Source organism: Diorhabda sublineata, chromosome 8 (assembly GCF_026230105.1).
Source record: "Diorhabda sublineata isolate icDioSubl1.1 chromosome 8, icDioSubl1.1, whole genome shotgun sequence".
Classification (NCBI taxonomy): Eukaryota; Metazoa; Arthropoda; class Insecta; order Coleoptera; family Chrysomelidae; genus Diorhabda; species Diorhabda sublineata.
The window spans coordinates 4,025,354-4,041,171 of NC_079481.1; the positions used below are offsets into that span (position 1 = coordinate 4,025,354).

General features: G+C 32.6%; 1 protein-coding gene across 1 annotated transcript in view; it reads right to left on the reverse strand.

Moving 5' to 3' along the window:
• The window catches only part of LOC130447339 (protein O-mannosyl-transferase TMTC1-like), a 315,042-nt gene that overhangs the window by 224,888 nt on the left and 74,336 nt on the right, over nt 1-15,818 (reverse strand). Inside the window, exons 2-3 of the mRNA XM_056784106.1 lie at nt 14,252-14,567; nt 7,278-7,595 (exon numbers count right to left, since the gene is read on the reverse strand). Coding sequence (XP_056640084.1) covers nt 7,278-7,561 — 284 coding nt within the window. The 5' untranslated portion in view covers nt 7,562-7,595; nt 14,252-14,567. The remainder of the gene's footprint in view (nt 1-7,277; nt 7,596-14,251; nt 14,568-15,818) is intronic.

Consider the following 15,818-nt stretch of genomic DNA (forward strand, 5'->3'; position numbering starts at 1 on the left):
ATTACTTCTATCAATTATTTAAACAAGAACAGATTAAATATTTTTGTGTTATTATGTATATTTTTGAAACTAAAATCGGATAAATATGTTGAGAAACTGCCAAAAGCAATAGCAATAGTACTCGTTCTGGGTGCTGAACAAATGTCACTTTACACGCTCGTTATATAATATACATAATATATTTCCCATCGTAATAAACAATCAACTTTCTCGTATGTACCCGTGTTAATGTTTATTGATTCTTCTCGGTATTGCTTTTTTATTGTATGGTATTTTGTATTGCTTTTTTTATGGTGTTACGAGGGTATCATAGATTTTTTTCAGTGAAATTAATACAGTGGAAACTGAGTATTTCTGCAGTTTTTTTAGTCAGTTTATAAGTAAGCTTTCGAGCAATTCACAAACTTTAGAATACTTAGGTTTCTTTCTAAATTATTTTCTACTGTTGCGTTTATGAAACATGAGTTCTTTTAAGGTTGCAGAATGATAAGCCAGTGGCAGCGGTAAGGTACAACGAAAAATTTGAAGCTTCATGTGAAGTAAATCACTTTTCATTAGATGAGAAGTCATTTTCCACCAGTTTCCTATAAACTTGAGTTTTAGACTATATTTACCGCTTACCTACACTGAGTACCATACTGAAACTGAAAATATTGATATTGAAATAAAATCCAAGAAATAACTTCATAAACTACACAGAATCTCACGGCAAAACTATGGTGGTCATCGGCTGATTTTGACGATTCGTTATATTGCATGATTGCTATGTAATCAAAATAAAAATCAAAACCTAAATTATATGATTTCTTGTATTGTTTGATGTTTCAATTAACTGAAAATAAATGGCATTGATCATCATTTTTACTCTGAGATGATAGTTTTTTGTGGTATGTACATGGCTTTGGAAATGTATCAAACTTTATCCAATTAAAATAAAAATGATTATGGAAAGACATCAGCTGAGATATGCAGATATATTTGTGTAGTAGATTGAATATTGTTTGGTCTCTCATTTACAAGTTAATTCAACAAATTTTAATTTACTTATGATTACTTAGAATCTATTCCATTTCCACTGTTACCTAACAATGTAGTTTTGAACTGAATTATTCATGCTATTTTTCGTTACTATTGATTAAATTATAACTTGTGAACGTTGATTCTTTCCAAATAAAATTTTTAAACCAGGGCTAGCTCCAGACTATTGAGCACAGGTAAACATAATTGTTTACATTCAAAAGCATTCCACCATTAAAATCAAACAAAACAGCGGTGGCCAAATGGAAGAATTACGCTACATATACATTGAGTAAACTATCGAATTTTTATGAAAAATTCTGATCAAAAATTATCGTTGAATTTAAAAACCAACTAACTACGATAAAATCACTGGATATTTTCGAGATCAGAGTATTGCAATTATCTATGGATTTTCTGGTATTCACGTTAGTTTGGAGATTTTTTATCAACTAACAGAGCAGCATTGTTAATAAAACTTAAATATGAATTGACGGTGCAAGTTTTACACTAATTCGGTTATATTCAATCCGTATCACAAGGATAAATGAATTTGATACGATTCATATACGTGAAAAGATCATGGTTGTATGTGAATATTATGAAAAAGAGATATTGATTGTTAAACAATCGAAGTCGAATTTACATAGTATTCAACCCAGTTCCTCTACTTATCACTCATTCTACATTCACTTTACATTTTAAATAAAGACATCTTCTTACTAATGATGTGTCCTCCACCATGTTAGCTTGCCTTGGAATCATTCATGTAGTAGATGTCATTATAGTAAGCCAAGCTGACATTTTGATTCCAGTCCTTCCTGTTGGAAATCTTGAACTTAAATTTTCTTCCGAATAAGTAACTCCTTTGAATACTGTCAGGAAGCAAGCGTTTGCGCATGCAATATGGATAGTTTCATTGCATGTTTGCCTTTCAGAAGGTAGTGCGCCTTGATAGCCTGCAAACTGATACACAAGTATCAGACTAATGAGGGTCCCTAAGGTAGTCGTCGGCTTTCACAATTCCCTTCCTAGGCACCAGTTTTTTTAGTGGTTCTAGACCAAAGAAGCGTACGTTAATATGGACAAATAGGATCTATCCATTTCTTTGTCGAGAAATATATTTCACTCAAATAAAATATTGGTGGCTCTTAAGGTATTTTTGAAAACTTTTGGTATATGATCAAAAAACTACTGAAAAACTCTCAGCCTCCATCTTCGGAGTCGCTGATATTAAGTACAAAAATTCTATGCTTGCGTAAAAATAAGCGAATGCAGGATGCACCTTTTGAAAGTGATATCTAAGGACATTTTGTTACATAAAAGTTTCTGAATTTAGAAACACCCTGTATATACATAGATATTTCATGTAGCAGAATATACAAGCATAATGCTTGGAAGTCATGAAGATTATTATGTATTAATCCAAAAGAAAAAAACTAGTGAGAAAAGAAGTTTTGTCTTTAGAACACTTAAATTTGTATTACCGGCTCTAAATGTCTTTATTTACTTGAAAGTGATTCATCAAGCTCTCTACTTCCATCAAGAAGAACATATTGAACTTCTTAAAGCTAATTTTGTATCAACAAAGCTATGTAAGGCAGTTGTGAAATGTTTCAGGTTTTATCACAAAATCCAAAAATATTTACGGAAATAGAATGAAAAAAAAATAATTGAGATATGTGAAATAAGACTTTGAAGTTTGGGACTTAGTGAATATTTAATTATTGTCTACGAGTAGCTTTCAGCCAATTCCACTGCAACCTTTTCTCGCGTAGTCTTCTAAATAAAGCCTAGAGACTGAATATTTAATGGTGTTTCTTCCCAATGAATTTTTTAAGCTTCTAGTATTGAGAACCGTATATTTGTTAAGTCATGCCAGAGACATTATATATATATATATATATATATATATATATATATATATATATATATATATATATATATATAAGAACTCCATTGTCAACTCCATTGATTTCAGATGTCTCTTAAGCTCCGTTCAAGGACTCACACAATTTTGGCAGCATTTCTGTCTTTACTAATCAGGTCTGTTGGTTGTTTGAACTGGCGCTACCTTTTTGCTACTCTTATGATCTTCATGCCTTTCTATCCAGGTCATCCTGACTAAAGGTACACACTGTTGTATATTGTTGATTCTGCATAATTGAGTGATTTTTTATATCCTTTAGTTCTTTATGTTATTTTCCATTTTCTTGAAATTAGATCAAGTATTTTCCTCCGGCTAAAGAAGATTTTCAAAATTTCGGTGGGCATCTTTTTACTTTTAATTTGTTGCGGTAATTTGGTAATTTTTTGATAATTTGGAAATGTCCTCGTCATTTTCGTATCCATATTTTAGATTTAGATTTTAGAATTAGAAATTCGAATTCATCAAAATACTTCTTAACATTGTTCATTATTCCACGAAATTATTCATACCTTGAAAGACCTTTATGGTTCAATGAACCCGTACAATATCATTCTCATTGGACTGAACACAAAGAGTTTCTTGCTTTCCTGATGTTATCTCCTTCACTGCCTGGTCAGGAATACTATACCAAAGACTGGTGTCATAGCTTTGAACTCTTCCTAATGATGAAGGTCATGGTAAAACACAAGAGATTCTTTCTGATACAGAGAATTTAGAGAAAGACTGGTAAACCTACGTTTGCGAAGGGATATTCACTCACGATGGAAATACATTGAGAATCTTAGCGTATTTCGATTACTTAATAATGTGTTTATCTGAGAGAACATATTAAAATTCAAGATAATTCAGTCAGCCGGCTCATATCCTAATAGGGCTCTTCTGATATTTCGGGATTGCATAGTCTTTCAATTGCTGCTGTGATGCATTTGGGGACTGAGAATATGTTTCGAAATCGGTTCATAAATATGAAGAAAAACTTCAGTTTTGATAAAGACACTAGGAATCAAAGATGAGTTAACTTTTCTGATACACTACATACCAGCTGACCGAGGTTTGGCATTAAATTTTTAATATGGGAATAAGCACGGACAACCAAGTGAAGCTGAAACGGAATATACTGAAGTAAGTTTTCAAATCAAATTTTCCTCTCCGAGAAAGAAAAAAATAATAAAATGGCATGTTTCGTACTTTGCCCTCAAACGTAATTGTTTCAGAAATTGAGAAAGCGAACTAGATAGAGTGCTCTATTAGAATTTAAGCTCGTGATAAGTTGAATGGCTCCATGAACTAAGACGTTATTATTTGTATTATTGTATCATATTTGTATGAATAAATCTTTAGTTTCAACATTTTTAGTGTATTCATACGTTTGTGATTTAAATCATAAAACAACCAACAAGAATGTTATTGAGAACAACCTCAGAATAAATATTTCATTATGTACAGAGATGTCTTTATGATCCGCAACCCTAAGATAGAAAAGTATATTTTCTTTGCGCCGTTGGGGGTACAATAGATTGTGTTTTGGAATATTTATGAATGCCCTATCTAACTTTGTTCAATTGTTGGATGTGCTCACCAAACCAAAACAGAATAATTCACTGGGAATTCAGTTAAGTTCATTATAATTTATTGCATCGTTCAATTCTAATTTCGCACTACTGTAATGGATTTTAGTTAATTGGAAATTCAACTTTTATATTCTATGAGATATTTCCCAATACCATATATCTCTTTATATATTTGTCATCATATTTCTATGCCAGTGAATCCAATATATTATCTTCACACCAAAAGTGTATGTCAATATTATTAGTTGTCTTTTTCAAGGAACTGTTCTTTCTGTGACACATGTAATCTTTTTTTATGATAGGAAATGGATTAGATTTTTATTACTTGTTCATATTTCACAGAAAAGAAAACAACACGTGGACTTGGAGAAAAAAATTGATGATTATATAAGATTTCTTCTGATGTTTTAACGCTTCTCCAATTTCCAACATTGATGTATCTGTTTCATTTATCATGTCACTCTATTTTTAGATGTAGCCTGGTATGGTTTTCTAGAAAATTCATTGTCTTTCTCAAGGAAAATGATAAAGGACTCATAATCTTCATAACATCAGAAATATTTCAATTTAAGTTATATTCACCTATTGGATTTGAAAAAACGGACTTCTTAAAAGCTAGTTATAAACGATATTAGAGGGACGCATTTAAGGAAGAGACCCCTGCTGAACTACTCATTTCTCCATCTCATGCTCATCCTACCCTTTGGAATACCAATGGCTTGGATAGAAATGGAAAATCATTATAATCATTGCCACAATTGCAATTATAAGTTGTCGAAATGCAATATAACAAATAAAATATGCGGATAAAATATACAATACTAACAATTATATGTGAAAAGAGCTAATAGTGATAAAATATTCATTTAATAATTTTTATCCAAGAAAATGTAGCTTCTCCGCTGTTTTCCAGCTTGTATGAAAAATTCCAGTTTTTCTGATTACCGGTCCTGGTAAGAATACGAGGGTTACTACTTAAGTTTTAAGATATGGCAACACTGACGTGAAAATGTCAAATCTAGATCACCATCTTAAAGTTTAACATTTTTAATAGTGAACCTATTATCATAAGAGTACTATTGAGTTGTTTACAGATACATGGAACACTGATCTTGGTCACTGAATGAAACTAAACCGCGAATATTTTCTTGACATTCGACGTGGATTGAAAGAACAGCGTGTGCCGATGTACTTCCTTAGACTTCGAGTGATAAAGCACCATCTTGAACAATCATGTTTTGGTGGTTTTCCGAATTCAATCGTGGTTGCCCAAAATCGGTATTGTGCCAAAAAACATCGATGCTGTGCGCAAGATCGTCAATTGACGTACCGTCAGATTGTGACATACTTGGCATTAGTTTTACTCGTATTCAATAAGCTGTCAAAAATATTTGCTGAAAAAATAAAATAGTTGCGATGCTTCAAAAAGCGTCAATAAGATCGTGACTGGAGACAAATCCTGGATCTCTGCATACGAACCCGATACTTAACAACAATAGACTGTATGGGTCTTGACGAGTCTAAGACGAGCCAAATCCAACAAAAATTGTTCGCACGAAGCACTTCGAAGCAAATAGTTCCTTCGAACATGTTGGCACCGTTCCGTTAGAACAGCGTAGAACAGTCAATTCTTAATAGTAATTCAGCGTTTGTTTGCTAAGACTGTTGGAAAAAATCAGTAAAAACAATCGCAGAGGACGAATTATTCTCTACCTCGAAGTTCTCACAAATCAGTTCAAATGAAAATGGTTTTGAACAGTTAACTTCCTCCGTACAGTATGGCACCCACTGATTTGTTCTATTTTCCACAGATCAAAAATAAATAGCGAAGTCAACGTTTTTCTACACCTGAAGAAGCGGTTGATGTGTTCAAATCACATGCTTTGAAGATACCTCAATCGAAAAGGAAAAAAAATGCTTCGAAAATTGGTTCAAACGCATGCAATAGTGTTTATATCGCAAGGAAAAATATTTTGAAAAATAATAAATTATAAATATTTAATTTATATTTGTCTATCTCAATACTTAAGGAGTAAACCTTCTGGATATACATAAATATCGGTGGGATGGGAATGGCGATAAGAAAGTAACATTAACTCTGTATCAAATATACCATCAAATTGAAAAATTGTCATAATTTATCATGAGAATCTTATCTGAAACATAATCAGTTTTAAAGGAAGATACATAACATTTTGAAATGTAAATATAGGAATTTAACGGAACGTCTTCATCTCTTTTGAAAATGTAACGTCATTTTCTCTTCAAACTGGTATCTTTCAGGATTTATAGATCTTCTTAAGTGCTATTGTGACATTTTATAGTAAGTTAAAATGTGTCAAATCTATAGTATATGGTACCTTTTTATAGCGCTCAACATCAATGTTGATATTCAACTATTGCTGATTACAAACCTAGAATTTTTTCATTTCGAGACTCAAAAAGTCGGAGAAATTTGTCAACATTGCAATTACTTGTAAATATAAATTACAACTAGTATCTATCACACCTGCAATTTTTAAAATAACGACAATTTGGAGCCCGTGATAATTTAAATAAATTTAAATAGATGCTTCATTAAGTAACTCATAAATATTGTAAATATATTTCTACAAAATTTACTTCAAAATAATTCCTTGATCCATTAAATAAGAAAAATATTTCGGTGTGAAATAATTTCATTATGAACAATTGAATATTGTTAGCAATTTTTATCATTTTTTTTTAAATCATTTGTTGGAAATGAATAGATCACTTACCTGAAAGTTAAAACGGTGAATGGTCTATAAGATTTGTGGCTGGATATTTCTGCCATGGGCGTTCCCCAGAAATCGTTCTTGAAAATGTGTCCGAGCGGATTATTAGCCAGAACGTCTTTATTGCGTGTAATAGCAGGAATGTCATCGTGCACAAAATCGCCATTCAGCCCGTTCAAATAACATAACGCGGCGACAGTGCTAACTAAGCTATAAAGAGGCCAGCTGCCGAGGTCCTTTTGCTTTTTCTCCGATTCTTGATGATTATGTGAGATTTTTCTCTTCATTTCTTATCTCGACTATTCGATGTCTTGCGGTTAACTACAAACAGAAAGTTTTTTGTAAATAGGGGCAAAAACGACATTATCGATAAAATGGAAATAAATGTGAAACATTCTGGAATAAGAACTATAAAGTAATAATATTATTTTGTTTATTTAGTGAGTATTTGGTATAATCTATTCGATATCAATGAAAGTATTTCGAATTTTCTATCAATTCCAGAATTATGCAATAATTGATATAAAAAAGTGAATTTAGCATGTATATGGAAACTGTAATTTCTAATATAATTTGCTGTATTCCGGAAAGTTATTTTTGATAGAGATTGTGAGGCAGTCGAAATATGGATCTAGATTTTTTTGTTATTCGTTTTCTTTCTTGGCTTTGACAGATAAGGTACCTACTATAAAAACCTAAAAAATATGAAAGGCATTCTTGAAAATTCAAGACTTTATTGAAGTAATGATAATCATTTCTTATTTGTATTACTAATGTTGCTATAGACGTTGGACTAATATATTAGCTGTCTGTTTTTTTTTAATATAGGTCAAGTCAAGCCAAGTTTTGCCATCTTTATAGCTGACACCTCATTAGGTACAAATCCATCTTTGTTTCTCAAATCAACTATTTCAACACGTTTGACTCTCGAAAATATGAATAACATTTTTTTGTGTCGTCATAACATGAAAGTACTTGATAACAACATGTATGTTGAACATAGTTTCAACATATTAACGTTTGCCCTTTGGATAATTTGGCTGAGGCGTGCTCTGAGGCCATGTTAACCTACATTCCTTGTCAGTCAAGTTGTATATTCTTTCTGGATTATCCATCCAATTAAACTCTAATGAGACTTTCTTAAGTTTGTCAAGTCATTTTTTACAATAAGCCTATTCAACTACTGAGCTCTAGCCGGATTGAGATTTTGCGCCCGCCTAATAATGATTTCTGGATAAGGATTTAAGAACGCCCTCAACCAATACCCACCAGCTAACTGTTTGTCGTGCAAGAAGATTTGAGTTTTCCTCACAGTATCTTGGGTTAGAGGATAACCTACTTCGTCTAGTCGTATGATTCTGGACAACAATTCGGTTTCATTTTCGGGACTTCCGAGTGGCTCCCTTTTATTTATATTTTTAATCATGTAAGGACTTAAGTAGTTTTTTTATCTTCATGTTGAATGGCTAGTGAAGCTTGTTGAAGATTTTTCTCGGTCCAGTGTGATCCCAAACCCATGCTGTTGTAAGGTGACATAGGAAAAAAGTTTTAATTTGAAAATTTCAAGATGAATCATTTTATGTAACGATCCTACGCTTAGTGCGGATCTTAGTTCTATTTAGTAATGGGTATATTGACAACAATAGAGTGTGGTAACATTTATTCTAATACAGAAACTAATGATTACGTGATGTTACAGAGAAATACACTAAAATTAACGCACTGCTCTTACCGTCTTGAAAACAGTTCACTACAAGAAGTGGTAAAAGCTAGCCTCATAATACACGGATACTAAATCAGTCCAGACCATCTCTCACAACTCCCAATGTTAAAGTAAATTCAGATCAGGACCAAACTGCCACAAAAGGTAGTAACACTTGCTATACCACCTAATAGTCTTTAGTGATAGTAATTAGATATTACGGGTTGTGGACATATAACCATCATGGGCATATTTTCTATACCTACCTTATACATCAAAGATAAGCATTTGTCATTCTCGTTAGAAGCTGATAAAAAAATCTATCGACTCCAATGGACCATACGCTTTATTGAACTGCCCAATACATATAGAAGACAGATGGAAGGCATAATTCACCTTTATTATAGATTAATTTCATATTATTGAAAATTGGGAATATATACGTAGAAATTAAGTCCAAAAATTTCAAAATATAAATGCAAGTAATTGTATTTCATTAAGATAATCTCCAAAATTATTTCTGTCGAATATAATAAATGATAAAATGGTGAGACAAACAAGTAGAGAAACTTATACCTATTGTATGGAATCGAAGTTGAAAAGATTAAAATTGTGTTATGCAAACAATGTATGAGTTTAATCATACGAAAACGTAATTCCAAATGACGAATTCGAAACAATAGAGAGCTACGAATATAAGCTTTTGATTGATGATAACATTATATATAAAAAATGAACCAAATAATTTGATACGCGATCGTAGGAAGAACAGAGTAAAACCACAAGACCGTCAAAAGCACTAACGTATAAAATGGCACAAGCTGGCGAAATGAACATTAGGATTTAAGCCAAAGCTGGTATTTAGAAGAAAACGATTGAAGCCATATTCATTTTTCTTGTGGCAGAAACACGTACGTAGAATTACAAAAAAGAGTAATATAGGAAACCACAAAATTGAAAACAGTTTGAGGAGAAACAATAAGTGCAGATATTTTCGTTCAGATTTATAGATGAAACAGCAATTACATATTTCCAATTTTATTCTCTTACCATTTTCACACTGTAACTATCAATTTCTAATAAAAACAAAAATAGTAATACAAAAATCATCATTTTTATGATGTATTATAATTAAGAAACTCAATAAGTCCATGACTTTCTAAATGAAACTCGCGTTTTTAGATAAAAACTCGTGTAATATCCTTTAAGCTCGAGGCATTTCTCGTCGTTTCCCCAATTTTTTTTTTATTTCTTCCAAGAAATAAGATGTGTCAAGGTCTGCGAATTAAGTATTTGTTCGTGAGTTGATTTCATCGCTGTGATGAAACCACATTACAGAGCCTGTTTGTGAATAAAAAAAACTCCCTATTATCGGTTTTTGCGTAGGAAATTACACACGTGCTTCAATACTTGTATAGTCGTGGTGAAAAAAAACTGTCTTCTTGGCCAAATTCATACATTAGTCTGGTCTTTTAGAGGTATTCAATTGCATCACGTGTATTCGAAATAACGGACTCCATGATTGACAAAACCACCTTGACAAACAGGTTCTATGAGGTTTTGATTGTTGTTTCGTATCTTATGTATTGGATTGATGCATGTTACTCATCTACATTGAGTTCGAATAACGACGAAGTTTTCTCCAAAATTGTAATTCGATTGAGTTTGTAGACAAGTCCGCAAATCCATCTGGCGAAAAGCAATCTTATATCCAAGTAATTGAATTCAAAATTGAACTGATGTATGTGATATGCCCATGCCTTCCACACTATCTTCCACTTCTAATTTACGATCGACCAACAACACATCGTTAGTTTTTCCCAATTTTTTTAGAGTAGCCCAACTAGGTGATTAAAATATTCGATATCTTCGTTGATTGTTCAGTTTTATTGAAACTGACACTGTAGTATTGCCATAGAATTTATTTTTGTTTAAGTCTTGGGTTTCTTCACAGAAAATTATTTTTTATTGATATTAGTCCATTTTGCAAAATTGAAGTGCGCGACGTGTGAGAATCCAGCTTTCAAAAACACGTGCATAGTCTAGTTTGCATGGCAAGATCCACAATCCGAAGAATGTATTTTCTATATATTTACTTTTACCCTGTAAAGCCCAATAAAATCATTACTACATGTATTTGATAAACTCTTTTTGATTATTTTCAATAATAATTGAATTTTTCTATTTTGTGGATATTTAGAGCGATTTTGCTTTACTTTATACAGAGAGCGACCAAATTATTGGAAAACTCGTTTATCTGTTGTTGCTACATCCATTTGACTAACTCTTTCTGATTATTATCAATTATCATTTAATTTCTCGATTTCGTGTAAATTTAGAGCGATTTTGCTTCACTTTATACAAAGAGCGACCAAATTATTGAAAAATTTCATTCTGCTGCCCACAATTAATTTTATAAAATAATATCGATTTCTCGACAGTTTGAGAAAATAATGATGTCAACACTTTTGACACGATAGCGTTTTGAAATTGAAATGCGAGTCTTCTTATATCTTATTTCAAAGGTCCTTTTATGATGTATTCAGCGATATCATACTCAACCGATACTCACAGAGAAAATGAAAATCAATTTTAATTCATTCATTCACAAGAAATAAATGGACGAACATATTTCTCTTACTCATTAATAACAACTTCCGGAGTAATTTTATCAATTTTTAAATCCTGTAGATTACGCGATTTATACACACAAAATTTTGTTCTATAACGAACCCATAGAAAAAAATTTCGAGATATAGAATCAGGGGAACTTGTGATCTACATGAATGGTTTTGACTACCATTTCACATCCAAGGAAAAAAGTCCAGTGAGTACAAGCCTTATCTGCAATTTCGTCGATTGACTTAACTATTTAGGAATTTGAATTCGAATAAACCCCATAGAATTCGAATGTGTCAAGTCTAGGAGTTACTAAGGGACATCATATTGGTCCTGGTTTACCAATCCTCCTTCGAAAAAACACTGATTCAAGAACTCGATTACTCCTATAAGTTATACGAAAATAAATGTCCAATGTGTGTGTCCCTTAAAATTGTGATGGTGATTATTGAGTAGAACCGTCAATCATCCAGACAGGATTATCCTCACTCCAGTATCATCATTTTTGATTAGGTGAAGTCTAGCTTTATACAAAACTTAATTTTTTCAATAGAACGTTGAAAACGGCTACATAAATCCTGCAAATAGGAATAAGATGCATATGGTGATCAGGATCATCAGAATACGTGATACAGACCATTGAAATTTGCATGTATTAGCTAGAAGTATATTTTAATCAACTTGACCAGTTTTTCTAATTAATTTCTTAATTTCACTGACTGCTGATCGACTGATAAGTCTGTATGGGTATTTAGCATTAAGCAAATCGTGTACCTGTTGCTGAGTTTTCCTTTTATTTCCGCATCTCATGAAAATTAATATCTTCATTCGTTGGGTTTCAGTTGGAGTAGCTATAATTTACTTCAAAAACATTTTCACTTAAATACTTGAATTTCATATTTATAACAAAACGCCAACCGATATTTTACTTTTTGTGTATTTTATTCTTATCGATGAATAACATCTTGATGTTTGAAAAGGAATCATGTTTTTTTTGGGTATTTATTCAGCTTCATATTTTTTCAATTGAGAAATAAATTTAATTTGATACTGACCGAGTCCGCTAGAATATTTATCTACAACTTATTTTCTCCGTATTAACAAATTTTAAATCTGTAATATCAATTCTACTTGAAAATAATATTTTAGACGTGATAATCCAAAACTGGTGACGACAATGTATTTTCATATTATTCAAAACAAAAAATTAATTGTTCTTAGAAGGAGGAATCAATCCTTCAGCAGCGTTCTGTATAATCAACCAATGTTATCACCCATATTTAGTAATACAACTTGTAACACACGATGGTTTGATATTTAAATTTTGACATAGACAAATAAAAACAAAGTTCTATGATTGAATATGACTTTATTATTTCTTAAAATATTTTTCGTTAAGATCCTGTGCATGCGTTTGAATTAATGGTCGAAGCATGTTTTCTGTTCCGATTAAGGTACCTCCAGAGCATGTGATGTGAACGCATCAACGGCTTCTTCAGGTGTAGAAAAACGTTGACCTCGGGATTCATTTCTGATCTGCGGGAATAAGAAAAAATCTTGTTGACTCATCAATTCGATGTTATGACTATTTAAAAATGTTTTTCATTAAACTGATGCGTGAGAGCTCGTAATGTCGCGATGGAGAATAATTCTTCTTCTGCAAAGTCTTTTGGCTGGTGTACTGTCCCGAATTGACTGTTACACGTTACTCTATTGGGACAGTAACGACAAATTCCATAAAAAGGCGACCATTTGTTTCGAAGTGTATCAAATTTGAATCTTTTCAGCATATCTTTGCACCAATCGACACAAACTTTTATTAACGATTGTCAATATATAGGGCATCCAATGCGAACGAATCTTTCTAATAGCCAAATGCTCATGCAATATTGATTGCATACTACGAACGACTTTCACAATATTCATCCTGTAGCGAATGCGACCACGATTGAATTTGGGAAACCAGCATAAAGCGGTGCATCAACAACGAAAGTCAAAACGAGTTGATCGGCAAACTGCTGTTGATTCAATCCACATTGAAGTCATAGAAAATCTTCACCCGAGGATGTTCTCGATTTAATCCTATTTCTTGACCAAGATGGATGTTTCAAGTGTAAACAACTCGTGTTATAAACCGTTCTGAGTACCCTCACTATCAGAAATGTCAAACTCCATGACGGCAATGTCAGATTAGACGTATCCACAGCAGTGTTGCCATTCCTCAAAACTTAAATAGCAGCACTTATTCTATTCCAAGTAGAACGACTACTACGTCGTGCTGAAAGGACTGCACGTTCTTATAAGTTAAATTTGGAAATTCAGGATTTAATTAGACAAACTTAAGTAGAACAATTTGATAACCACCTGTAGCAAGAAAAATATCTGCTAAATCACAAGATTCACTATATTTTGATGGCATTCATTTCTATATAGTGATTTTTAATGAAAGTTTCTGAAACAATTTGTAAGTACGCATAAGCTATAGACCACTCAATCTACTATTTAAGGTTGGGTTCAAGGTATTCGTATCAATCAACTTTCCAATGTTTAGAATATAATATAGTAGAAAATTCAGTCTTGTAGCGATGTTTAGTCTTATTCAGAATGTGACATATTTTTCGAAAAAAAAAAACAGAATCAACAATTTTCCAAGTACCTTTAGTGAAACCGTTGACGAAATAAAAGTTTATTGTTCACGTTTATATTCCAAAAACTCCCGTTAGCATCACCATTTTTTTAATAAACGAGCGCACAACAAGGTTTTCAGTTCGTCGTAAACTTTCATCGCGACGAAATAGAACGGAATAATATGAGAAACGGCTTCGCCGCAACAAGATGGTGCGGGAAGAGTGAGAATGCGCGGATGATTTACAGACCGATCGCAACAGAACCGTTCTCGATGGCAACGAAAATCTTGGTGTCCAAAGTCGAGTGGATTTCTGGTAACGTACTGAAGAGCCGTCGAGTTTTACCTGAAACGAAATGAAAGATTAGTTCATTTGTTGCGAATTGAACTTCGCAATTGATGGATACGTGCAATAACGACGTAGCTGAGAATATTGAGGGTTTAAAGTAGAAACTACTACATGTGTAGGCGTATAAATCATAACATAGACAAAAATTGCACTGTTGTAGCATTCTTGAGAATTTTGTTTCAATTATGATCAATTAACATACACGCAAATTCGGCGAAAAGTTACGTGGAAGAAATTGCTGATAAAATAACCGTCTCAACGGTCTCAAAAGCAAATGTACATTTTCTCATAATGGGCATATCAAAAATGATAGTTTCTGTGTAATTCTGAGTCTAACAGAAAAATCATCTGTACCCATGAAATTGGCTGCCATTTTGTAGAAGGATTAACAATCTTCGACCAGCACTGCACACTATTTACAGACCAAACCGAATTAAGGAGGGACAGGATTAACATTTCCCGTTATTAACATGCATGGGCAGTAGAAAATCCCCATGCTTCTTCAGAATATCGTTTCCAGGCGAGGTTTCTATTTGATGTGTAGATTGGTGTCATGAATGTCTAATTAGTAAGTTCTTACTTTTTCAATGGATTTCTAAGAAGACAGGTCTATTTGGACTTTCTACAGAATGTTTTGAGGATTTTGCTTTCCAACGCGAGTGATGTTTTCCGAGCGATGTATTTTTAGCATTATAAGGCATCCCCTACTTTCTACTGGCAATGATACAAAAAAAATGTTTATTGCAGCAGGTGCATGGGACGTGAAGGTTCTATTTTATGACTTCCAGGATCATCTGATTTCAATCCCGTTGATAACCGTATTTGGGGAATATTGGAGCAACTAGTTCACACAAAGAATGATTATTACCGACAAGAATTAATTGAGAGAATTATACTTTTTTGTAATACTATTAGAGACAATCCTGAAAGTATCCCTAATTCAATACGGCAATTAACAATTCGGCCACAAAAACGTATAGAGGATGCTGCGATCCATTTCGAGAATCTACTAAAATGATTTTTATTTTGTTGCAATTACTATATTCTTTCGACGTGTTCAAATATACCTTATTATGTGATATGGCATCATTTTGTCGATATGTCATTTAAATCAGATCATCCGTAGTTTTCTGGTTTATGAAAAATAATCGAAAAATGAAATTCTAAACAGCCAATTAAAATTAATGGCCAATTTCACCAAACACCTTGTGAATTAATAAAGAAGAGAAATTAAAACTTTTGAATTGC